The sequence below is a fragment of the Lissotriton vulgaris genome, chromosome 7 (genome assembly GCF_964263255.1).
Source record: "Lissotriton vulgaris chromosome 7, aLisVul1.2, whole genome shotgun sequence".
In the NCBI taxonomy this organism is placed as follows: Eukaryota; Metazoa; Chordata; class Amphibia; order Caudata; family Salamandridae; genus Lissotriton; species Lissotriton vulgaris.
The window spans coordinates 1,547,670,336-1,547,698,228 of NC_141695.1; the positions used below are offsets into that span (position 1 = coordinate 1,547,670,336).

The following is a 27,893-nucleotide window of genomic DNA, read 5'->3' on the forward strand; positions in this document are numbered from 1 at the left end:
AAGCACAACCCTATATCTGAAATTAGCAGCATGCGGCTGCGGCTCCTTCCCCCGTTTGGATACTCAAGCCATTGCGCCTTCCCCTTCTCATTACTGGATGGGTCTCACTAATACCGTACCATTACCTTTGACGCTCTAAGCGGTCCTGTTCTCCTACACCTCTGATTGTATTTTTCTTGGTCTGGCTGTTCACCATTCGTGCCCTCAGTTCCATATTTGTTGCTATCCATGTGGGAGTTGCCAACATTTATTACAGCCAGTTGCACACAGGGTTACTTATTCTAAATGTCCTGATGATGATCCATTTATTGTATATATGGATCATAACACCGTCGACACCCAATACACTGCTCTAAATTGTCATTTAATGTGTGAAGGTGTTCTCTTGCAATTTGTTTGTTACATTGAAAACTGATAACTTTGCCTGAGGCTTTTGTTTTCTTCATTGTTAGTCCCTCTTGGTTTAGTTGGATGCAGGCTTGTGTCCCACTTACAAATTGTTTTGTCTGTATTATTCCTATTTGAATTTAAAATATTAAATATCTGACCTCTGTCCGACTGGACAAGTTATACAGATATAGTACTGATTGGGTCTATATTCATTTCCTCCCCTTTTTACTATTGTTTCTCTAGGGCCCACTGTTCTTAAAAATAGCTTAATTCCCAAGGTCCCTGGCAGACCTTACTTGGGTTCCCTTGTTTCTTTCCAAATATTTTATTGGCATTTAACATAACTTGCAAAAACATTCAAGTGTTACAGAAACCCTTGAGATGCATAAAAATAAATGTACCATAATACATAAGTATGGAAGGTTTACATACAGTAGTCATCGTGAAAATCAGCAAACAAACTTAGGTTAATAATATTAATTTTAAGTCATTTTTTTCTGTTTGGCTTTGGTAAAATGCTTTCCTGTAAAAACTGTACATTTATTTGTGATGCTTGTGTCCAGTGTGCTAGTTGGCGTATTGGGGTAGGAAAGGCACAGGTACAATCAGCCCTGGAAGGATTTCAGTAGTCACAAGTTCAGCACTTATAGAAACGTGGACAAGTGGAAAGAAAGGGTAGTTTTCGAGATTATTGGATGGGAGAAGGAAATTGAGAGATGGAGAATGCTAGGGAAAATAGGCAACAGAAGGAAAGCCAGCCAGCAAAGGAATTAATACTGAAAATGAGAGGACACTTAGGAGAACGAGCAGAAGAGAGAAAGAAAGTATGACAGGTGACAGAAAAACAAACAAGAAAAGAAACAATCATGGATAGGAAGAGAGCAAAGCAACAAAAAGAAAGTAATGTGTAAGAAAAGCAGAAATGTAAAAATATAAGTTTTGAGGTAAAGGCAGGTTTACGGATCAGTGTTTGGTAACTATATATTAGGACACACGTTTTAAATAAAAAAAAGGAATTTGTTGCAGACAAATAAAACAACTGACCTCCTGTTAGACGGACGTGCGGGCCTTGTGCCTTTGTTTTAACCGACTGTCTGTGCAAAGAATTGGTTTCTGCTGGTCTGTTGTGGGGGTCTTGCGCCATTGCTGTCTGTGAGGGTCCCCCCACATACTGCTGCATTGGGGTTTCTGCTGGTTTGTTGTGGAAACAAGTGTTGAGGGTCACAGGTGGGAGTCTAGTGGCCATTCTTTTTTTGTGGGGCTTTTGCGTTAAAAGGAACTTGTGCCATGTTTATGTTGTGTGGTGTATTAAAGGTTCAGTGGGGTATTGTTGCAGGGGTCTACTTAATGCTTTTTGTGTGGGCGAGGGGACTAGGGAGTTTGTTATGAGGTACTGAGTGTGTTCTCTCTCCTCTGAGGCCTGGTACCACCTTTGCGGGGTGTGACAGTGTTCTGTGGGGGCCTGCATGGGGGCTGCAGCTGGGGTGCGGGGACCCAGCAATGAAAGGCCCCTTCAGGGTTATTTGCACTGAAAACTGGCATGTGCACGATTTGTTCCGGACAGAAAGCTGCGGCGCCCCTTCCCCTCCCGTCACACCTACCTGCACTCCCTCCAGTCCAAGCCCCTCCTGATGAATTTTACCTCCTCTCTTGCCGGGCAGAGGGGGTTCCTACAGAGGCCCCAGGATCCGCCTCCTTTTTCCTCCATATCCGCCATGTGTACCCTGAGTCTGGCAGAGAGTTTGCACAGAAGGATACACAAGTTCTACTTGTGCAAAGGCACGCCAACATGTGAGCACACGGAACAGAAAGCGAGGGGGTATTACTTTCCAGGGTGAAGGGGGGGATAAAAACAGGCCGGGCAAAGCAAACGCTGTAGTCTTATAGAGGGAGTGAAAGCAGTGTTGGCCAGTACATTGAGGGAAGAAATGCGATGGCTAGCTGACCCGGGGACCGTTGGTGGCAAGCATACTGGGGAAATGGAGGAGCCTTTTAGAAAAACTGGAATGCATGTCGGCAGCTAGAGGGTGAAGGGCGCCGCTGCCTGTTAACACTGCTGACTAGTGCGGTATGAAATGGAAACGTTGGGCAAGTAGTTCAAGAATTAGAGGTGTCTAGTGAAAGGGTGTGAAATTAAAGAATGGGTAATCCAGGAGATAAGCAAGCTAGTGCTGGCTGCAGGATGAAGAGGCACAGGAATGGCCCTGGGAGAGGATATGTGTAGCGACCTGAGCTGCCGACTTTGTAACTAGGGATCCAGGTTTGAGTCTCACTCTGCGTAGAGCCAACACCCTGTTATTGTGGACAAATCACTAAATCTCCCCGTGCCTACTGAAGATGAATGTGTTGTGTAACGGGACTGGCGCTCAAGTACTTTCGGGTCAAGATGCGCTATTTAAAAAACAGCACTATTCACTAGTGTAAACAGGAATCTGTGGTCCGTGTTAATGAAGAAAATGTGTTTTCCAGTAACAGGAGGTCAACATAGTATTGAAAAATGAAAGGAGCATAAAGCAGACCCAGCCAGTAGTAAGCATCTCATTCACGTTACGTGTTTCTCTAGCAGACAATCCAAAACATATTCTCCACTGAAACGAGCAAAAGACATTCCTTGATTTAAGAAGAAAGTGAAAGCTCTGACAGAAGAAACTCCGGCATCTGTGAGTATGAGCTGCGGGCAAAAACCTTCATTTTAGCCAGAGTTCTGCGAGTGCTAAGGTTTTTTTCTAAATAAAACAAAAATCCGCCAGTCAAGTTTCACACCATGGGCGGCGATCCTCCAAGCACTAATCAATACTTGTGCTCCGTGGACAGGCAATGAAAGCGTCTTTGGAGGGGCTCAAACAGACCGAGGGTCCTGCTGCTTTCCTTGCTGAGGGCAGAGCCTAAGGGAGAGGGTTTACCGCTAACAGGAGCTGTCAGGCCAGCTCAGCTGGTTCTGTAACCTCTCGCTAAGAGCCCCTTGTGCCCTGGGCATCCCGGGACTTACAATCACCCAGGGAGCCTGGGGCAAACCAGGGCAGCCCATCCCTTTGGGTTCTTTCAACTCCCTTCCGGTAAATGTTTATAAACATCTGCACTCTTTCATCTTTGCGTAAGAGCACACAGTTCTGGCGTGTTTTGGTACACCCAAGAGTGGCCAATCATAATCTGCGTCAAAGGGTGGAAGAGTGAGGCAAAATAAACTTCCCCGCTGACACGGGCATTCCTTGAAAGGCCTAATTGCGGCAGTGAACAGGAAAATTAAAATGAGTACATTGCGGAAGGAGCCCCAGATTTATTTTCCTTAGTGGCAATATATGCTGTTCTGTTGTATCACGTTCTTAGTGTCCAAAAATTTAACAACAATTAAGTGAGTTTAAGTTTTACTGAAGGAATGCGCAGCGCTTTCCACAAAACAGAATTAAATAAGACATGGGGAAGTTTGTCTCTTCATGTGTATGTAGAGGTGTTGTGTGTGTGTGAGTGGGTGTGTGTGGGTGTGTGCGTGTGTGTGTGTTGTCATGTGTGTGTGCTTGTGTGTCGGTGTGTGTGTGTAAATTTATATATTCAATGAAAAAAACATAGGTTTCAGGGATGTTATAGTTAGAAACCAACACACCCATTTACACACTCACCCACCCATACAGCTGTTTCCACATGCACGCTTGAACCCATACACTCAGTGAATCAACCACTCAAACATTTATGCACAGAGTCATACACCTCCCTTCCACTCATACACACACACACTCGGCACCCATACAAATACTCAGACAACTAATCTATAAACCATATAGACACTCATGTAGCTAGTGACCAACCCATTCAGCAGCTTACACAACAATAGACACACTGATACAGACATTCACAGTTTAATCACTAACCCATTCATTCAGTAAGACACATTTAATCACTCACTTATACAGTCAGTCACGCACCTATTAAATCCTCCATCCAGACACTTATACACCCATTCATTCTTCACAAACACCTTGGCATATATATAAAACATATTTAAACAATATAGAAACACACAGTCACTGGATGATGTAATCAGTGAGGTCATCAGTGAAGTAATTTGAGATGTCATTAGTGATATTATCAGTAATGTCACTGACCATGTCATGAATGATGTAATATGTGATGTCATCAGCAGTGCATTGCATTGCAGGGGCGCAAGTTATAGTTAGCTGAACTAACTATATCAGCGGAATTTCTGTGGTTTTGTACAAGTGAAATGTCCAACTAACTATAACGTCCTTGAAACCGATATTTTTTTTAGCGAAGTATATATATATATATATATATATATATTCCAGGTATAATCCAGTACGGCGCAGAGTTTCAAAAGCTGCAAATACGGACACAAACCCAGGTTTAGGTGCAAAAAGAAGGTGGTTTATTCAGCAATGGTGCTCCCAGTCATCACAACGCGTTTCGCGCTTCACAGAGCGCTTGATCACATGACACAGTTAATCACCTACCACATGTTTAAATACAGTCTACCAATACGGTTTAGGCCTATAAATGCAATGGAAATGGAGGAGTTAAGTCCCTAAAGACTACTCAGACCCCGTTTAGAGTATCTACAAATGCATTTTGGAAAGCGTTGGATAGCGTAGGGGTGAAAATTACTATTCCAACTCCAGAGAGTGCAACAGTAGGTAAATCGTTGGATAGCGTAGGGGTAAAAATTACTATAAAAATTACTATTCCCACTCCAGAGAGTGAAACATTAGGGAAAGCGTTGGATAGCGTAGGGGTAAAAATTACTATTCCAACTCCAGAGAGTGAAACAGTAGGGAAAGCGCTGGATAGCGTATGGGTAAAAATTACTATTCCCACTCCAGAGAGTGCAACAGTAGGGAAAGCGTTGGATAGCGTAGGGGTAAAAATTACTATTCCACTCCAGAGAGCGCAACAGTAAGGAAAGCATTGGATAGCATAGGGGTAACAATTACTATTCCAACTCTAGAGAGTGAAACAGTAGGTAAATCGCTGGATAGCATAGGGGTAAAAATTACTATTCCCACTCCAGAGAGTGCAACAGTAGGGAAAGCGTTGGATAGCGTAGGGGTAAAAACTACTATTCCAACTCCCGAGAGTGCAACAGTAGTGAAAGCGTTGCATAGCGTAGGGGTAAAAATTACTATTCCCACTCCAGAGAGTGAAACATTAGTGAAAGCGTTGGATAGCGTAGGGGTACAAATTACTATTCCTACTCCAGAGTGAAACAGTAGAGAAAGCGCTGGATAGCGTAGGGGTAACATTTACTATTCCCACTCCAGAGAGTGCAACAGTAGGGAAAGTGTTGGATAGCGTAGGGGTAAAAATTACTATTCCAACTCCAGAGAGTGCAACAGTAGAGAAAGCGTTGGATAGCGTAGGGGTAAAAATTACTATTCCCACTCCAGAGAGTGCAACAGTATAGAAAGCATTGGATAACATACAAATGAAATAAAACATACTTACAAATATTTTTTTATTTAAATTTAATAAAGTTTTAATTTTTAAATAACTAAACATCATTTAAAAATACCCATTAATATTAAAGAAAAAGGTAGATTTGAATGAATAATGAACAATAAATTAACAATAAATATCAATTAATAAATAATAGTTACTAAATCATAAATATTAAGCAATAAAATAATGTAAAAACAAAACAAATATTATTAATAATTATTTACTAATTAAAAAACATTAAACAATAATATTATTTGTATCCCAAAAATACTTTTTATAACACATTAATTACAAATTATTTACAAATATTTTCCATTAAAAAATATTTTAATTACCAATTAAATACATTAATTACCAATTACAAAAATTAATTACACATTAAATAAATTAATTACCAATTACAATCATCAACTACCAATTACAAACATTAATTACCAATTACAAACATTAACTACCAATTACATTAATTACCAATTAAATAAATTAATTACCAATTACAAAAATTAATTACACATTAAATACATTAATTACCAATTACAAACATTAACTATCAATTACAAACATTAATTACCAATTACTAATAATAATTACCAAATAAAACAATTAATTACCAATTTAAATTATTAGTTGCCAATTAATAATTAATTAAAAATACATACATTATCAATACCAATAAATAAAATAATTCATTACTTAATTACAATTCAAATACTTCCCACCCAATTCCCCTATAAACCCACTACCCGCTACAGAACTTAAACGCAAAAATTAACTAAAATTAATTTATAATTGCTCAAAAGTAATAATTAATTTAATATAATTAAATTACTTCCCACCCGATTCCCCTATAAACCCACAACCCGCCCCGTTACGAAAACATAAAATTGACTTAAAAATTACATTATAAATGGAGAAGTGTGTCTCACTGGTTAGAGCAGGCAGACCCTGAAGCAGAGGTCAGACCCGGGACCAGGGTTCAATTCCCGACGCGGCAGGGTCTTGAGCTCAAATGTCCATGGACTCGATAATTCTCGCTTCGGTGCCTGACCTAATCATGGGTTCACACTCCGCAACTCTGGGCATTAAGCTTGCTTAATCTCCACAACGGCCCCCCCGTGGCGGGATGCCTGGCTTTCACCTTGGGGATGCCCTGTAGGGGCTATCTCACAGGGAAAAGCCAGGACGGGTTCCCAAGGCAAGCGCGGAGATACCCCTTCGGGGGTCGATTCTGGCGCTATATAAGAAACATAATAATAATAATAATAATTAAAATAGTTCACACATAACTTAAAACAAGTAAAATACTTAACAAAAAACATATAACACATACAAATTAAATACATACTAAAACACATAACAATAGTACAAATATCGATATTAGTAACATCGAAATTACTTACATCGATATAAAAAAAAACAATATTACTTACCTTAGGGGCGATATTATGTCCAACGATATTCTTGGCATTGATATTCTTTACCTTCGATATTTCTAACTCGATATTTGTGTAGGTCGATATTTACAACTCAATATTTTGACTGTGTACCAAGTGAAATGTCCAACTAACTATAACGTCCCTGAAACCTGTGTTTATTTCAGTGAATTTCTAAGGTTTTTTAAATGCTAATTTCTAACTATAACGTGCCACATAAGCATTCCATGGCACCTGAGCTGCTTATGACACTCGCTTGGATGGGCTGGGACTCTGTCCGTGGAATGCCTGGCACCATTTCAGGAGTCTGCCTATGAAGAAGTACGCACAGCGCACGAAACGCGTAGGCAATTGGACTTGTTTGATATTTGAATGCCGTTTTCCAGACGCAATGCTGCAGCTTTCACAATAAATGCTAAGATTACACTTACCTGCTGAGTGGCTCTTTCCATGGGGACAACAAAGGGGCAACTTTGTTTTGACATATTACCTAGTAGCGGTCGCCAGTAGTTAGTTAGTTAGAACCTAGTTTCCATAGGAAAAACATTTTTTGATTTGCTAATAACTTTGCAGGAACACTGAGGCAAACACTGTGGAAAAGACTATAGAGAAATACCCTCTTTTTGACACATTGGAAACCTTCAAGGGATTTATGGGAAGCCCTCACTCACCAACCTGGTTGCTGACATGCTTCATCATCGGGCCCACCAGGTGAAGCCGAATGCCTCCCTGGTGTGCTACAACGCCAGATTACAGCGGAGCTGGATTTTGTGACAGTGATGTTAAAAATGTCTAACACTGTACCAACCAAAAAGATTTTATGTCAAAAAGAGGGTTTTTCTCTATAGGCTTTTCCACAGTCTTTGCCTCTGTGTTCCTACACAGACACCTTTGCATACATCACTCTTTCTTTGTTTTGCATACTTAACTCGGGGACTAAGAGTGCCTCCTACCCTCTCTCTCTCCAATTGTTTCATGATTGCTAATAACTTTGGCATCGTTTGCTGAATCTTTGCGAAATTCTAAAAAAAAAGTCTATCCAGGGAAGCCCCTATCTTGAAAGTTTGGGAGTGATTCGTCAAGCGGGGGATGAGAAAAAAGGGAGGTCCCAAAACACGTTATCCCCATGTTAATTTCCATGGGAAATTTTGCGATGAGCTACATCCCGAACTGCTGAACAGACTTACCCCATATTTGGCAAAAATGTAGAGCTTGGTTCAGAAAGCAACCTTTTTTTCAAAATGTGTAAATCCGTACAGTAGTTTTTGATAAATCCAGAAAATAGGAGTCCAAAAATCAATTTCTCATAGGAAACTTTGGGCAAGGCTACAGCCAAAACTACTGAACTTAATTATCCCAAATTTGGCAAAAAGGTAGTGTGTGGATCAGAAAGCGACCTTTTTTTTAAATGGTGTAAATCCATTCAGTAGTTGCTGAGAAATTAGAAAAATAAAAGTTTTGATATCTAGGTGGAGCCTAACTCCTGAGCAAGACCTTTACCCAGATTGGCTGCCAACTCTCCAAACCAGGAAGTGTTGGCGGCCATCTTGTGGCTCGGTAGAAACGAGTCACCAGAAAACAGAGAAACAAAGATATAAAACAAGAGAAGGGGGCAGGTAGAAACACCCTGACCTACTAGGCCTGCTCAGGGGGTCCCAGAAGGACCCTCAGGTCCAAAAAAGCATTAATAAAAAACAACAAATCAGTGCAAGTCACGCTGGAGTTGCAGGTTCCCTTGTTTTATTTGGATGAGGCCCCTGAGTCGGCTAGGTACCGGGGGCATTTCTTAAAAAATAATAGCGGGGCTCGCTGGGGATGAGGCGGCCCACTGGGGCCCCGGTAACCCCGGGGCATCACTCATGTTGGGAGGGGGTTGCGCAGACCCCCACAAGGAGCCCTCTATGTGCTTATAACTTGCGTCCTTTGACAAATCTTTATGAACTTTTCCGAAACGTTTCTCATTTTTGATCAGCTCCTATCTTGAAGGTTTGGGGGTCATTGGTCTAGGGGGGCTGAGAAAAAAGGGGTCCCAAAACGTGTTTTCTCCTTTTAATTTCCATAGGAAACTTTAGACAAGGCTACAGGTGAAACTGCTGAACGGATAAATGCCAAATTTGGCAGGGAGAATGGTGATGGTCCAGAAAGCACGCTTTTGTTTAAATGGTGTAAATTCGTTCAGTAGTTTTCGAGAAATATCAAATTTTACAGATCTTGATATTTGAGAATTCTGAAATCTGATTGGCTGAGGGGTTACGAGCACAAGCTTGCAGCTCATTGGCTGTGAACCAGGAAGTGTTGGCAGGCATTTTGTGACTCAGTTCGTCAGCTCGCATCTATCTGTGTGGAAGCCATCGGTCCATAGTTTTACCTCTGTGAGGCAACACTGAAAATATATTGCAGCTCTGTCTCCGCGAGATACCCCCTTCAAGGTTCCTCTCCCCACATCACCAGTTCGTGGCTATGTCTTTGGAATCCAGTCTGTCGGCTTGGAGCTCTGTGAGTCAGTCCATCGGCATGACCCCCACACTACCCAAACACCAGTGCACTACCTTAAACACTAAAACACTACTCCCAGCACGACCCCTACACTACACAAACACTACTGCACTACCCTAAACACTAAAACACAACTCTCAGCACGACCCCCTACATACACAATCACCACTGCACTATCTTAAACACTAAAACACTACTCCCAGCATGACCACCTACACTACCCAAACACCACTTCATTGTTGTAATCTCTAAAACACTATCCCCAGCACGACCCCTACACTACCCAAACACCACTGCACTGCCCTTTATCCTAAAACACTACCCCCTGCACGACCCCCTACACTACACAAACACTACTGCACTGCCCTAACTCCTAAAACACTACCCCAAGCACGACCCTTCCACTACGCAAACCCTCCCAGCATGACCCCTTACAATACCCAAACACCACTGCATTGTCGTAAACTCTAAAACACCATCTCCAACATGAGCCCCTACACTACACAAACACCACTGCACTACCCTAAACCCCAAAACACTACCCCCAACACAACCCCCTACACTACACAAACACCACTGCGCTACACTAAACCCTAAAACACTATTCCCGGCACGAACCTCCAAACTCTACGCAAACACCACTGCACTACTCTTAATCCTAAAACACTACCCCAGCACAATCCTGTACATTACCCAAACATCACTGCACTACCCTAAACTCTAAAACAATACCCCCAGCATGACCCCCTACATTACCCAAACATTACTGCACTAGCCTAAGCACTCAAACACTATCCCCAGCACGACCACCCTACACTACTCAAACACTACAGCATTGTCGTAAACTTTAAAACACTACCCCCAGTGGGACCCCTTACACTATACAAACACCACTGCACTGCCCGAAACTCTAAAACATTTCCCCCAGCATGACCCCCTACACTACACAAATACCACTGCAATGCCCTAAACCCTAAAACACTGTCCCCAGCATGACCCCCTCCAATACACAAACACCTCTGCACTGCCCAAAAAACTATCTGGCTATGTTCTCTAATGTCTATCAGAATCAACTACGGTATCCTCCTGGTAGTCCATATGGTGGTGGAGCAGATTTCCGTCATAGTTCTTTGATAAAGGGAATAGTGGCTATGGCTAGAATTGCTGAGATTAGTAAGATTCCCGTGGATGAGAAAAGAGCATATGATGGCTAGAATATAACTCGTTATGTTACTAGCCTCATGGATAAGGCTAGGCGAAGGAGATCCCCACCAATTTGGACTGTGCCTCATCGAGGTAATTGCTATCTACAAATTAATGGTCAGAATGTTAAGAATCAATAGGAAAGGAGCGTTTGTTCTCATAATTATGTCTATACACCTCAGATTCCCTCACCATTCGTGCCATCGCAAGGCACATATTTTATCTGCCATGACAGAGCTTATACATGGCTTCCTACTTACTTTTCAGGAACTTGCTATGTGGCTTTTCTTCTTCCTCCAACATATACTGCTCCTTCAGGTCATCATAGGAAGAGATATGGCAGAGGAGTTATTGATTCGAAAGACATGGCAGGACAAGAAGAAGGTGACTTTAATAAAGGGTTGATTCCTTTCTGGGGGCCAATGGCCAATAGCAGAGACATTAGACAACTAGTTTGTGTTGTTGAGGCTACTATAAATGTAACTTCTGGAGCCTTGAGTAATCTGACAGCCGAACTTCAGGCGGATCTCCTTATGACTTTGCAGAACCGAATGGTTCTAGACATTGTCCTTGCAGATCGTGGAGGAGTCTGTAAATTGATCGGGTCTAGTTGCTGTGTTTACATTCCTGATAATGCCCCTAGGGTATACCAAGCTATCTCCAAGTTACATATCATCTCCGAGTCTATACATCAGGACACGGGAGATTGGTCTGTGATGGGATGGTTTTGGGGACTACTGTCCACATGGGGATGGAAGATATTAACTTTCCTTGGAATGGTTTTGGCCATCATTTTCTCTTGTTGTCTCTGTGTACAGTGTGGACCTGCCATCTGTGGTCTTTGTGCTACCATGTGTGTCCCAAAGCCTGTGTCACAGAAAACAGAGAATATTAGAATGATGTTACAGCAACAGCTCGATGACCTCATGGCCATTGACATCGACTCAGACTAACTTGAGTCCTTTGTGTTTTGCCTGAGTAATGGCAAAAGGAGGGTCTGAGGTTCTTTGATTTCTGACTTTGTTCCGTATCTACCCGCCATTTTGTGTCTCGTCGCCATTTTGTGTTGCCCTCACTCAGGCAGCACGGCGAACGGAGTGTTTTTGCTTTTCCCAGCTGTTGCGTGTCCTTACAGTTAAAGAGTAACTCCATTGCCCTTGTTTATGAAACCGATGTCAGGGTCTGGCCGAGTTTGTTAATCCATGTCTGGGTTGACTGCTCCCCGTCTCGACTGACTATTTGCCTTCTCCTATTTTTTCCTTACATTATCTTATCCGACTAGCCTTCACTATTCTTTCCTTGTATTCTCTTGTTACACAGCTATCCTTTGAGGCACACAAATACGTCCTGCCACCTGCAAATTGGATTGTTGCAACCATCACTGATTAAATTGTTGGGAGGGGTAACACACGGGGGCGTATTTGAGATACTTGATAGCTTGTTTTCCAACTTTTCTCATTGGTCCGTTTTGTATGTGTAAGGAGTGAATTCCGTAAATGTGTTTCCTATAAAAGATTGTGCGCCACGGATTGAAGTGGCAGTCTCCTCAGAAAGCACCTTGTGTGTAACTTCTGGGATAACTGTGCTTGGCTGCAGCTAATAAACCTAGTTTCCACGCTCAACAGAGTGTCTCGTGTCTCTGTTCGATAAGGCAGGTGAACTCGGGGATTTAAGGCGTGCCCTGTGCCGCCAGGCACATAAGGCCCGGTTCTCCAATACTAACTTAGAGGGTTAGTTGCCTTACATCCTGATCAGCTCCTCACAGAGAGAAAAGGCTCCAACCATCTTGAACCCAGCACCTGGACTCTGTCTGGTGTGAGTCTTACCGAGAATCCTGGGCCATTGGATGTGGGTGTGAAGGTGTTCAGCCAGCTCACGTAATATCATATGAAGCATAACCGATGTCTCGGACCGCCACAGCACAACGGATTCCTGATGGTGGACCACGTATTGCAGCTTGCAGTCTTCTTAAAACCACCACTGTGCAACAAATTCTCAATGCAGGCCTTTGCATCACAAGCTCTTCATCAACTACATCCTTAGTGAAGACACAGGACTTTGCACCACAACCCCGCAGCTCTTTGGAACTGACGATGCGCAATGCATCTTCGACACAGGATCTCTCCATTCTCTGTACTAAAAGAACTTCTAGTTACTTCCTTTCTGCAGAATACATAAAGTAGTAATGCTAGAATTACATCTTAGAATAAATTACACTGTGAAGGGTCAGAGCTTTGCCGATCCAGCACTAAACATTAATATTAGTATGAGCCTATCTTCTTTCAGTTCCTGTGCGTTGGGTCTGGGATGTGACCCATATACATCCCACAAGGTGATTATGAATCACCACTAACAGAAAAAGCAAAAATGTCCCGCAGCCGCGCACAAAAAAATCTCTCTATAATGTGTCTAAATATTGTAGTGCATCATGTCACAACAACGAACATAGTATTTCAATAAATAGCTTCCCCCAGAAAAACAAGTTAAACTGTTGCAACACTTGATTGTAGACAATTAATTCTTTTTCATTCATAGACACTTTATTCTATTAAAACATCACAGAATTGCTTGCCGCCATGAAATACTATGTTCTTCGTTGTGACATGATGCATTAGGATATTTAGACACATTATAGAGAGATTTTTTGTGCTCGGGTGCGGGGTCATTTTTGCTTTTTTTTTTTTTTAGAATTACATCTTATATTAACTTGATATGGTAACGTGAAGGCCAGAATTATTTTTATGAACTTTAAATTAAGGCTTCAGCTAATGTTTACAATTGAGGTAGTCTTGAAAGGCAAATCAGGCAAAAGGCAGCTTTATTGCTCAGTAATACAGCAGAGCAACTGTCTTAGTTGTGTGTATTAAGATCAGAGCCTGGACCTCAGGCGGGCATTACTAGTCCCTTTGGTTTTAACCTCAAAACTAAAGAGGTACTTTCCCTTTTAAAATAAAAACTGAGGTACTCAATACCTGTATCAGCCCATTTAAAGCATGGGAAAGTATGTTTTAATTGATCTCAACTACTAGTATATACTCGTGGTTACATTCTAGTCCATAATGTTGTTTTTGCTAACTCTAGACTGACACTAGCCACATGCAAATCAGACCTGGTCTTGCACCAATGGGAATAGTTCAGCTTGCCCTGCCAAGTCAGGTGCTCAATGGGTCGGAAGGCAAGCAGGGACACACTGGTATGTGCCTCTTTGTGCAAATCCTCTCTCAGATCCGTAGTTGGTAAGTTTGCATAGAATGTTAAATGTTTCCTGCTTACATATGTGATCTGTGTGTTGCAGAATCAAATATTGGCAAGGTTAACCCGGCCTTCCATCCTAAGGAGGTCAACCCCTTGAGTACCATTACAAAAAGGTATTAGTGGTAGAACATGTTCCTAACAATGCCTAGAAACAAAGGACATCCTGAGTAAAAAAGAGCCTAGAAACAAATCATTGTATCATGTTTGAATGCTGTCTTTGCAACTACGCCTGAAAGAAAACCATAGGCGCGTCCCTTTCTTTCTCACATGTTCTTTTCTTTTTCAGTGTCATCTCCAAAGACCAAGTTTCCTCTACCCAGCTCAGCAGCAGAAGGTTCCTGGAGCGCAGTACTGGAACATGGGCCCTCAAACACCATTACTTACACGATCCTCAGCCCCCCTACTGCCAGCATTGGACGCTACGACTTGAGTCTCCAGGTCTCCTCCAGCATCAAGAATTCAACCATCAAACTCGGCCAGTTCATCTTGCTCTTCAACCCTTGGAGTGCAGGTACCAAGTACTTTTAATATTTCTTTCAATATTGTCCAACTCGCTCCCAAAAACAGGGTACCACAACAGTTTACAATATTTGTCACAGAAAGAGTAAATCAAAAACAGTACAACAATTATTATATCATAATCTCATAACCTATTTTTTGGAAAATAGAGCGTGCACACCGGGTTATGTGTACTGATAGTTCATGAGTAACTTAGACATGCGTATTATAATAAATCATTCTCAACCCATGGAATACTGATCGAGGTTATTTATTTTTCATTTATATATTTGATATTTATTCTTTGTTGTTTTGTTTCTTTCTTTTCCTTTTTTTTCTTATTTATCTTTTTTTTCATATATATACTCTTACTTATTTTGTTACAAAAGACATTTTTACATACAAAACATTAAGATGGTTTCACATAAAAACTGTTTTTTTAAAACAACATCATCACTGTTTGAGGCTTAATATAAACGCAGAATGAATTCCTTCAACGCGTTTCGGCCGTTCGCCTTCCTCAGGAAATCTGCCTTGTTCTTTGTTATAATAACCGTGGCTTATTTGTTGGAGCGTTGAGGCTTCTTATAGATTTATTTCTACACTTGTACCAGATCTATCAGGGGACCAGTTCTTTGTTTCTTGAGTAACGGTTATCTTTAACAGTACTGGGTTGTCTATCCGTCTTGTTTCCAAGGTGGCAAAATTGCTTCTTTTATATCAAAACCGGTGCAAAGGATATCAGTGTTGTTACCTGCAGATAGTTAGTTTGCTCCGCTAGGTTTGTCGCCTCATTCAGTTTAGCCGGTCCTGAAGTCCGGATGACCGAATTGTTTCTGTTTTGATGGTCTGTACTCAAGGTAGCAATAATTTATGACCAGAAGCAGATCTTCAGAGTCTTTTAATCTTAATATTATGGCCGACTCCAAGGTATAACTTCTTGATAGCCCCTGCTGTAGTTTCTTTACGCTTTGCCATATATCTGATGTATTTTCTGTTGAGCCCTTCGATGTGCCACCGGATCGGGTCTGCCATAATATTAAGATTAAAAGACTCTGAAGATCTGCTTCTGGTCATAAATTATTGCTACCTTGAGTACAGACCATCAAAACAGAAACAATTCGGTCATCCGGACTTCAGGACCGGCTAAACTGAATGAGGCGACAAACCTAGCGGAGCAAACTAACTATCTGCAGGTAACAACACTGATATCCTTTGCACCGGTTTTGATATAAAAGAAGCAATTTTGCCACCTTGGAAACAAGACGGATAGACAACCCAGTACTGTTAAAGATAACCGTTACTCAAGAAACAAAGAACTGGTCCCCTGATAGATCTGGTACAAGTGTAGAAATAAATCTATAAGAAGCCTCGACGCTCCAACAAATAAGCCACGGTTATTATAACAAAGAACAAGGCAGATTTCCTGAGGAAGGCGAACGGCCGAAACGCGTTGAAGGAATTAATTCTGCGTTTATATTAAGTCTCAAACAGTGATGATGTTGTTTTAAAAAAACAGTTTTTATGTGAAACCATCCTAATGTTTCGTATGTAAAAATGTCTTTTGTAACAAAATAAGTAAGAGTATATATATGGAAAAAAAAGATAAATAAGAAAAAAAAGGAAAAGAAAGAAACAAAACAACAAAGAATAAATATCAAATATATAAATAAAAAATAAATAACCTCGATCAGAATTCCATGGGTTGAGAATGATTTATTATAATATGCATGTCTAAGTTACTCATGAACTATCAGTACACATAACCCGGTGTGCACGCTCTATTTTCCAAAAAATACTTTACCTTGCTAGGGTTTATCCTATTAGGCAGGGGCCCCATTTTTCCTAGAAAGATAATCTCATAACCTGCCATTGGTTTGAACGAAAGTACCAAAAATGAAAGTTGGTGTGCAGATTTATTTACATCTCCTCTAAAGGATGCACTCAAAACATAATTATCACTAGATCATGTCCCAGACGAATGTATGATGTTACAACGCATACATTTACAGTGCATGCCTTTACAATGCAGTTTTTACATTGCATCATCCTTTACAACGCATTCTTTTACATTGCATGCCATTACATTGCATTTTCAGAAAATACCTTTACAACGCATTCCATTACATCGCATTATACCTTTACAACGCATATCATTACAATGCATACCATTACATCGCATTTAAGGTATGTGTTGGATAGTATAGGGGTAATATTTACTATTCTGACTCCAGTGAGTGCAACAGTAGGGTACGTGTTGGATAGTGTAGGGGTAAAAATTACTATTCTAACTCCAGTGAGTGCAACAGTAGGGTAAGTGTTGGATAGTGTAGGGGTAAAAATTACTATTCTAACTCCACTGAGTGCAACAGTAGGGTAAGTGTCGGACAGTGTAAGGGTATTATGCGTTGTAATAGTATGCATTGTCATGACTTGCGATGTAATGACATGCGTTGTAATGACATGCGTTATAATGACATGCGTTGTAGTGACATGCAATGTAATGGTTGTGTTGTAATGACATGCTATGTGAAGGATGTTGCGATGTAATGACTGCTATGTAAAGGTAGTGCGATGTAATGACTGCGTTGTAAAGGTTGTTTCCCGTCAGATGAACTGTTAAAGCATCCGAGGAAAGCGAAAATCAGCACCAATAATACAATATTAACAAAGTTAATAATGTTTGCCTTTATATTAGGGAAAGGGTTTCACAAATTCATTAGTCCCTAAAAAGCAGGCACACCATAGGCAAACTTCCTTTACAAACAGATCACGTACAATACTCACAGTAGCAGACACATTTCCCTTGCACACAGAACATATGCAGCAGAGGCACCTTGAAAGTGCAAGCTTCCCACACCTGCAGAAACATGAAGCATGGGAACAGCAGTACAGCTTTCTCTCATTCACCAAAATGGCAGCTCACATGCAGCGGTAGTGCAAGCTTCCCACACCTGCAGAAATATGCAGTATGGGAAGAGAAGTACTGTTTTTTCTCAGTCACCAAAACAGCAAATCACATGCAACGGTACTGCAAGCTTCACTCAAATAAGAAATATATACAGCTCAGCAGAAAAGCTCTCATCACACTTAAGAAAGGTGCAACAGCAATAGGTGTACAAGCTTTCAACACGCATTGACTGTAAGTAGCAGCAGTGCATGCTTCTTTGATGGTTGTATATTAGCATAATGGCAACAAAATATTGTGCTGCAAGACTATCATAGCCGGATTTACGACTAATGGTTAACATATAGATGGTGTGGGCTATGCTTGATTTATAAAAATAACATTGGTGCCAGGGCCCTTGTCAGGAGGTCACTGCAGCTTGCGTCACCCATTGAGCCCGCCGGTGCGGCCAATACCAACACAACTATTAACCATCACACTCGCACAAGTGTGGGAATTTAGATTATTCCAGGCCTCAAAGATATAAGAATGTCTTGGCCGGCAGGTATACGTTGTTTTTAATGTATATTGAGTTAACAAACAACTGCTCATCTCCAAATTACACAAACATCGCCACCTTTAGGCATGCTGGCATATGTACCGGTATTGACAAGTGCTGATGCTTAGGCACTGTGTGAGGAGTAGTGTAGGTGTATCTTGGTGTAGAGTGATAATGAAGTACACGGTGGGTAGGAGGCAGTAAGGGTATATGAGGAATAGGATGTAGTTGCTGATGTAAGTCAGTGCTTTAGGTGTCGTGGGTGTGAAGTGGTGGCGTAGGTTTAGGCTACAGGGTGAAGAGATAGGTGTATTGTATTAGATTAGAACCGTTTATGCCTGCTCTAGGCTCTTATCGTATCTGCTGCCTTATTCTATGCATTATGGGACGTATAGTTCTTCACGAGCATTAATTATTTCCTTAGTAGTCTCCCTTCAATACATTTATACACTTTATTACCTTTGTAGGCTTGGCACAACAAAAAAGCCAATGTATTTAGGCTTCCAGCGTTGTCCAGTGAAGAATTTTTTCTCCCCTCAGCCCCTCTGATGACGAGGTGGTACTTCTCCTCTACGAAAGGGGGCCGCCGTGAATAATTTTGTTATACAAATGCCCTGAAGCTTAGGAGTGCACTGGGCAGGATGCCTGCCTTTCGGTTATTAATTTCCACTACTTCCGTTGTTGGCAAAAAGGCCTAAAGAAATGGACTTTTTTCGTTTTGACAAGCCTATGAAGGCATTCAAAAGTACAAATGTATTGAAGGTGTCTGGAGCATTCTAAGGAAATAATTAATGCTCTTGAAGGACTATACATCTCGTAATGCATTGAATAAGGATATGCACTTTGCCAAGCCCACTATGGGTGTGTATTTGATAATGAAAATAAAAAAGAGCACTTCCTGCAACCTTACATTCACAAGCCTATGATTAAGATGCTGTGTATCGAAACTCCAAGGGTGCAGAAGAATGCTTGTTGGCATGACAAAAGAAGCCGAAATCAGTAGCCGAAAGCCAGGCCTCCTGCCGAGTGCACTCCTAAGCTCCAGGGCGTTTGTATAACAAATATATAAATATATATATATATTTATATATATATTGTCGCTCCAAGGTTGTCCACCTTTGAGTAGCACACGAGCAGCAGCTTCATTTATGTGTAGGGGAGGATGGGGATCCGCTTGTAGAAGCCGCTCCATAATGGATCTGCCCGACGCGTTTCGAAGCTCCATATGCTTCTTTTCAGGGGCTTTAACGGAAGCGGTGTGCGCAACCGCTAACCCACTTCTGCATTTTCCAAAAGACACACCCACCAATGGGAGGCTCAAATGAGACTGTGTATTATGGGAAGTGTGGTGCGGAAAGCTATACCTCTCTGAAGAGCTCTAATTAGAGCAAAACACTGTGTTAGGGGTTGCTTTTACTCATTTCAGGTTGGCTTGAGTTGGTATTTTACCAATTCAAAGCTGTAATATTGTGCCTGGAGTGATAAATGGCTTTTGTGATTTTACAGCTCGGCAAGGACAGCACTGTACTAGTCCTATGCTTAAAGACTTAGCTGTATAAATGCAAAAGACTTTGTCTTTTTCTATCTCGGCGTGGATAGCACTGTGCTATTCCTATGCTTAAAAACTTTGATAGAAAAACAGCATTTGAGGTGAGCACATCTAGAGTTTCGCTGGTGTTAAGAGTGCTCTAACAGGAGCTGCATTCCACCTAAACTTGAGAACTACCCAGAGTTCTCTCCTTTTTTGCATAAGTTATGCGTCACTCTATGCCTGAAAGGGTTTTGTTTTGACTTAATACTGGGTGCTCCCTTGTGTCTGGGCGAAGCTATACCTCTCTGAAGAGCTCTAATTAAAGCGAAACACTATGTCAGAGGTTGCTTTTACTCATTTCAGGTTGGCTTGAGTTGGTATCTTACCAATTTGAGCTGTAGAATTGTGCCTGGAGTGATAAATGGCTTTTGTGATTTTACAGCTCGGCAAGGACAGCACTGTACTAGTCCTATGCTTAAAGACTTTGCTGTATACATGGCAAAATACTTTGTCTTTAACTCGGCGTGGATAGCACTGTGCTAATCCTATGCTTAAAAACTTTGATAGAAAAACAGACATTTGAGGTGAGCACATCTAGAGTGCTGCTGGTGTTCAGAGTGCTCTAACAGGAGCTGCATTCCACCTAAACTTGAGAACTACCCAGAGTTCTCTCCTACTTTTTTGCATAATTTATGCGTCACTCTATGCCTGAAAGGGGTTTGTTTTGACTTAATACTGGGTGCTCCCTTGTGTCTGGACAAAGCTATACCTCTCTGAAGAGCTCTAATTAGAGCAAAACACTGTGTCAGGGTTTTTACTCATTTCAGGTTGGCTTGAGTTGGTATTTTACCAATTCAAAGCTGTCTTATTGTGCCTGGAGTGATAAATGGCTTTTGTGATTTTACAGCTCGGCAAGGACAGCACTGTGCTAGTCTTATGTTTAAAGACCTTGCTGTATAAATGGCAAAAGACTTTGTCTTTTTCTATCTCGGCCTGGATAGCACTGTGCTAATCCTATGCTTAAAAACTTTGATAGAAAAACAGACATTTGAGGTGAGCACAGATAGAGTGTTGCTGGTGTTGAGAGTGCTCCAACAGGAGCTGCATTCCACCTAAACTTGAGAACTACCCAGAGTTCTCTCATTCTTTTTTGCATAATGTATGCGTCACTCTATGCCTGAAAGGGTTTCGTTTTGATTTAATACTGGGTGCTCCCTTGTTTCTGGACCAAGCTATACCTCTCTGAAGAGCTCTAATTAGAGCGAAACACTGTGTCAGGGGTTGCTTTTACTCATTTCACGTTGGCTTGAGTTGCTATTTTACCAATTCAAAGCTTTAATATTGTGCCTGGAGTGATAAATGACTTTAGTGATTTTACCGCTCGGCAAGGACAGCACTGTACTAGTCCTATGCTTAAAGACTTTGCTGTATAAATGGCAAAATACTTTGTCTTTTTCTATCTCACCGTGGATAGCACTGTGCTAATCTTATTCTTAAAAACTTTGATAGAAAAACAGACATTTGAGGTGAGCACAGATAGAGTGTCGCTGGTGTTGAGAGTGCTCTAACAGGAGCTGCATTCCACCTAAACTTGAGAACTACCCAGAGTTCTCTCCTTTTTTTGCATAAGTTATGCGTCACTCTATGCCTGAAAGGGTTTTGTTTTGACTTAATACTGGGTGCTCCCTTATGTCTGGACAAAGCTATACCTCTCTGAAGAGCTCTAATTAAAGCGAAACACTATGTCAGAGGTTGCTTTTACTCATTTCAGGTTGGCTTGAGTTGGTATCTTACCAATTTGAGCTGTTATATTGTGCCTGGAGTGATAAATGGCTTTTGTGATTTTACAGTTCAGCAAGGACAGCACTGTACTAGTCCTATGCTTAAAGACTTTGCTGTATAAATGGCAAAATACTTTGTCTTTCTCTAACTCGGCGTGGATAGCACTGTGCTAATCCTATGCTTAAAAACTTTGATAGAAAAACAGACATTTGAGGTGAGCACATCTAGAGTGGTGCTGGTGTTGAGAGTGCTCTAAAAGGAGCTGAATTTCACCTAAACTTGAGAACTACCCAGAGTTCTCTCATTCTTTTTTGCATAATGTATGCGTCACTCTATGCCTGAAAGGGTTTTGTTTTGACTTAATACTGGGTGCTCCCTTGTTTCTGGACCAAGCTATACCTCTCTGAAGAGCTCTAATTAGAGTAAAACACTGTGTCAGGGGTTGCTTTTACTCATTTCAGGTTGGCTTGAGTTGGTATTTTACCAATTCAAAGCTGTAATATTGTGCCTGGAGTGATAAATGGCTTTTGTGATTTTACCGCTCGGCAAGGACAGCACTGTACTAGTCCTATGCTTAAAGACTTTGCTGTATAAATGGCAAAATACTTTGTCTTTTTCTATCTCACCGTGGATAGCACTGTGCTAATCTTATTCTTAAAAACTTTGATAGAAAAACAGACATTTGAGGTGAGCACATCTAGAGTGTCGCTGGTGTTGAGAGTGCTCTAACAGGAGATGCATTCCACCTAAACTTGAAAACTACCCAGAGTTCTCTCCTTCTTTTTTGCATAATTTATGCATCGCTCTATGCCTGAAAGAGTTTTGTTTTGATATATATTCAGTAATATAAAATATATATCAAAAAAACATTCTATTATCAAGCTAAAGGGATAAAAATTACTATTCCCACTCCAATGAGTGCAACAGTAGGGAAAGTGTTGGATAGCGAAGGAATAGATATTATGATTCCCACTCCAATGCATGCAACAGTAGGGAAAATGTTGGATAGCCAAGGAATACAAATTATTAGTTCCAGTCCAGTGAGTGCAACAGTAGAAAAAGTGTTGGACAGTGGAAGGGTAACAATTACTATTCCCATTCCAGTGAGTGCAACAGTAAGGAAAGTGTTGAATAGCGGAGGGGTAAAAATGACTATTCCCACTCCAGTCAGTGCAACAGTAGGGAAAGTGTTGGATAGTCGAGGGGCAAAAATTTGTATTTCCACTCTAGTCAGTGCAACAGTAGGGAAAGTGTTGGATAGCGTAGGGGTACAAATTACTATTCCCACTCCATGTGGGTGCAACAGTAGGGAAAGTGTTGGATAGCGGAGGGGTAAAAATTGCTATTCCCACTAAAGTCAATTCCAAATTAAAAACAAACAAAATATCAACAACAACAAATATTTCAAAAACAAAATACATTAAAGCATATATATATATAAATATGTTAAAAATTATAATACAAACATATTTAATATTATAAATTTAATAAAAATAAATATATATCATGTTAAATACATATCTGCAATACCTAAAAATATAATGTAAAATTATTTTTCAAACAATTTTTTTTTTAAACTTACATCCTACCCTATAATTCCACACAACCCACATCTACATTAAAAATAAAATGTACTTCCATAATTAACATAATTCCTTATCAATTAAATACATATTATTAATTAAAACACAAATTAAAACACATAAAAATGAATAAACCTCCCATCCTTTAACACTATAAACCCCACAACCCGCACCTAAAACTAATTACATAATTTTCATATTGGAATTTTAATTAATTAATTAATAATAATTAACATCAAATTAATAAATAATTAAAGTACTTCCCACAATTAACACTATAAAATCGCAATTAAATAAATATTATTAAATATCAGTCATTTATTATAATTAAATTACTTCCCACCCTATTCCCCTATAAACCCTCAACCTGCTACAGAACTGAAAAATATGAAATTTAATTAAAATAAAATTGATTACTACTAAAAATTTAACTAATATACAAAATAAAAAATACAAAACTTATACAAAAAATACATCACATACATTTAAAATATATACTAAAATACATACCACTAATTAAAAAATCGATATTTTAAACAACTATATTTTTGCAAACGATATTATTGACTTCTATATTTAAAAAAATGATATTTCTTACCTTCAAACTGATATTCTTGACCACAATATTCTTGAAGTCGATATTTTTCACTGAAAAAATTTAGGACTCAATATTTCTGTAGTTCGAAATTTCCTACTCAATATTTTGTCTGCACACCATAAAAAATGGAGCAAATCCATTTCCGCAACTTTTGCTGCTTATGCTTGTGACAGCAGAAAGGTTTTGCTACAGTTTTCATGCAACTTATTTACAAGCCACTTGCGTCGCCGGTGCCTCACTTTTAATATAGGGAAAAGTGACAAACCGGCTGCGCAAGGAGCTTTTAAATAAGATCCTATTTGGCTACAGTGTCTTGACAATCGAGAGTACTGATTTTGGGTCATTGTTAGGGCCAACTGTCATTTTTTAGGTGTTACCAGAATATGGTAGTCAGAATATCATTTGACATAAATACAATGTCCTAAATGTCTTAAATATCGTTGACGAAATATTGCCCAATTGATGTTGATAACAGAAAATCTATACCCCTGGGAAGATAAATCTGTGAATACTAATTAGGACACTCTTTTTCAGAAGATATTTCTGAATGTGATGTTCAGTCCTAGAACCCCCACTTTAACACCTAAAAGCTGCAACAAAGGATCCCTGTTAAGCATTTTATTGTATTGTAATTGCATTTATCTCGCGCTTTCTTATCCCTAGTGTCGTCAGGATGGACAAGTAAGCATCTACTCCATTTGTTATGCATGTTTGCAAGAGTAATGCTTGAGGTGTGGCCTGTGAATATTATGTTTTGGTCTAAGTGGTTTGCAGTTGTGTCCCAACTCTTATAAACATGTCACACCGATTTGTTGCATGAGAGGAGGAGCGGAAAAGACGACGAAATAGGTACAATTAAATAAATAATTAAAACCTATTCTGTCATGTATCCACTACCCCCCCCCCCCCCCCCCCCCCTCGCCCAGCTTACCTTCACCGGCCACAACTGCTTAATTGCTTAAACCTAGATATCTCAAATAAGTAACTGCTTGACTCTCCCTTGCAATTGGTTTTACTAAGCACTGGGATTTGGAGCAAAGCCAGATCACGCGCCGCTTTAGTGTAAATGGCTTTGAGCCAAAACCTATGGTTTTCACACTGCTGCACTCTAGACACACCACTGTTATCTAAATTAATATGGAGTTGCCCAAAGCGGCTTTGGTATTCCATGAGTGTTAACTTTTGGCACAAAATAGATTTTTGCTCTTAAAAATGTATTCTCTTTGCATTGTGGTGCTTTACATTGCTTTGCGTGGTGAACGAACCAAGACAAAACTTTAGTAAATGTGTAACCAGTTTTAATTCAGCTCTAGGCATGCTACTGTCTCTTCAGGGTGTCAGAACTCAAGACGTTGAAACAGAGGAGTGGGTCATGACCTGTATCACCATTTTCTTATAAATCGTCACTTGTCAGGCCGAATCTACTCTGTTGATGCTAAAAGCCTCATTTTGCTTCCCGGGTTTCAAAGTTTTTTTCTCAGAGGGATGACTAGGCTGAGAAGTTGCAGAATGGCAAGCCTTTACAGTCATTGTTTCATTCGAAGGAGCTGTCTGTAGATGGCTATAATGAGCGTTAGCTGGGCACCAAGCTATTGACCATCCTGGGAGACAGAAACAAAGCCATTTTCTAAACCAAAATCTGGAATAGATGGTCACAACATGACTATAGGATGCCAAATTAGCAGTTACAATGGACCTAGAAGAATTACAATTGTTGCACTTACAAAGAAAAGGGACCATAAAAGCCTCCATGCACACAGACCCAGGAACGCCCCGCCCCGTTCAGGTAAGAGCGGTGGGGCAGTTTAGCGGGGTGGGTGGAACGAAGACGAGGAAAGTTTAAATTAGAAAAGAGAAAACCACTTACCTTGCACTCACCACATCACCGAGTTTACTCCACCCGACCATGCCTCATTGCTCTTACCTACACAGTCCACTCCTGCACAAACCAACATATAGACGGGCCATGTTGGTGTTCAAGTTCAAGCAAACACAAAAATCTCTCTCTCTCTCTATATATATATATATATATATATATATATATATATATACAAGCAAAACACCTGGGACCTGATTAACAGTTGCCTGGTACTGGCAGAGTGCAAACGCTGTCTGCAACGTTGCACACTGATACTCTTTGGAAACACCCAACCAGCTCCATGAAAATTAAGAAGTCATTCCCCCAGAATGGATAACAACTATTTAGAGCTATTTTTTCTGTGTCAAATTACGATGGGAACTCAAAATTCCATGTGGATTCATCCTCCTGTGTTTTTATGCTTCCATTTACCCATTGCTCTGAGTGGGTTGGAAATGGAAGTCAGGCCTATTTTTGGTGGGAGGCGGAGGCAGTAGGGTAGGCGGAAGGGTGCCTTGCAAGCTATGTAAAGGGATGGGTCGCATTAGAGGCTACCCCAATGCAATAAGAGTGAGTCAGGCTTTTGCCGGACTGCTGTCGTGCCGCAGTCCCTGTCTGGTCTTCACAAGGATTTACCAGACGAAGTTTCCTGCTGGTGTAACAGAGCCTAATGTTCACATACCCTGAACAAAAAGATGCAGGAAAATCAGACCTCTTGGTATTGGATTTAACTGTGACCTAATTGTGAATACTGCTCCGCCCAACTAATTGTCAGATCAGTGGGGGAAAATGTATGAAATTTGGTTATAAGTTTCACAGGCCTCACATCCTGCTCAAGTAATTGGGCCGCAATTTCCCCTTATTGAGAACCAAACATCCAATTGTAGTGCGTGACTGTCTCTCAGGGTAACAAAGCAGAGCAGTCCAAGGCCTACACAGGGAAGGTGGTGTGGGCTAGTAATCACCATTCGCTGAAAGGCAATAATAACACTTGATCAAGGATTGCCGAGTCAGTGCTTTTTCTTTTGGAAAAAGGAAAAGTACATTTATTTCTCTCTCACACACACACTACATTAATTTACAAATATACAGAGAAGGTAGATTGAAATTATCTTATACACGCATTTGACCCCTAAACGGTCATGCCCCCCAAAATCACAGTACCCCTCACCTATACCAGCCAGCACAAAAAAATACAAGGGGGTGTCATTGTAAACAAGACAGACCTATTGGCTTTACCAAGGGACAGCAAAACATATCAGGTAAGCCTGGTGGCCTTATAAAAGGTGCTGATACTGCTTTGGAGGTAGAACAATCGCACTCCTGTTTAGGTTGAAGGATAAGATTTTGAATGAGTTCGGTAGGTGCTATTTGGTAATCCTTTGAGGGCTAAAGGACCAATTGATGTGTGGTATTGCGCTATCCCAAACGTGGGTAGCGTCACCAAATGCACTAAATGAAAGAAATTTCAAAAACGTTGTTATGCGTTTGATGTTGATTTATTAAGGAAAAGTTTTTTTGATCTTGATGTTAAATTCAGATCATAAAGTTCATGAAAAACATCTGTATTCAATTCTTATAATTCATTTGTGGTTTCCCAATGCATTTCGGGCCGAATGCCCTTCATCAGAGGATTAGCAGTACGGCCACAATATTTATTTGTTTGTTGTGTCACTGCAGAAAAGACAGTAAATCATCCTGACTTTACCTGTATGTGCCCACTAATATTATAAAGCCTATCCCAGGTCAATGTCTGACCCTGCAGAGTCCCCTCTGTGCCAGCCTACCTGTGTTCTGTTACCGGGCTGCATATGATGGTAGTCTTACACTCGCCGCCCTCAATCATGTGCACACACAACTGCATGTGTTCACATGTTACCAGCCAAATGCCCCTTACCCTAGATAGGTTGCAGTGGCATTATCTTAAAAGACATAATACTGATGGTAAACTTGTGCAGTCCATGTGACTACCATGGGTGACACATATTTAGGGAGACTTGCCAACAGTGAGAAGTCCATAAACAGATGATCAAATAAATCTGGGCGTACTGATTGGGCTGAACCTAATTGCAACAGAAAAGGCAGACAGTGACAAAGCACATAGACCATCACAAACTACCTTCATATCGGAACATGCACACGAAAGTGGATGCGTAAATCTTGATGGACTATAATCTCAATTTACAGCATTACTGTTACAGTAATATAGTAGCAGGGCACAGGAAAACCGGCTGTTAGCACCTTTTGTGTACTGCACTCATTAGTTCCAATTTAAAACGATTTGTTTGGGCGCTCAATTTACAACAAAGCTACTACTAATTTGTGGTATTACCGCAAATATTCACTTAACGAGAACGCAAGTGGTGAAAAAA

General features: G+C 40.6%; 1 protein-coding gene across 1 annotated transcript in view; it reads left to right on the top strand.

The window, feature by feature from the left end:
* The window catches only part of LOC147705981 (protein-glutamine gamma-glutamyltransferase E-like), a 263,890-nt gene that overhangs the window by 88,715 nt on the left and 147,282 nt on the right, over positions 1 to 27,893 (top strand). The window contains exon 3 of the mRNA XM_086932440.1: positions 14,512 to 14,736. Coding sequence (XP_086788566.1) covers positions 14,512 to 14,736 — 225 coding nt within the window. The remainder of the gene's footprint in view (positions 1 to 14,511; positions 14,737 to 27,893) is intronic.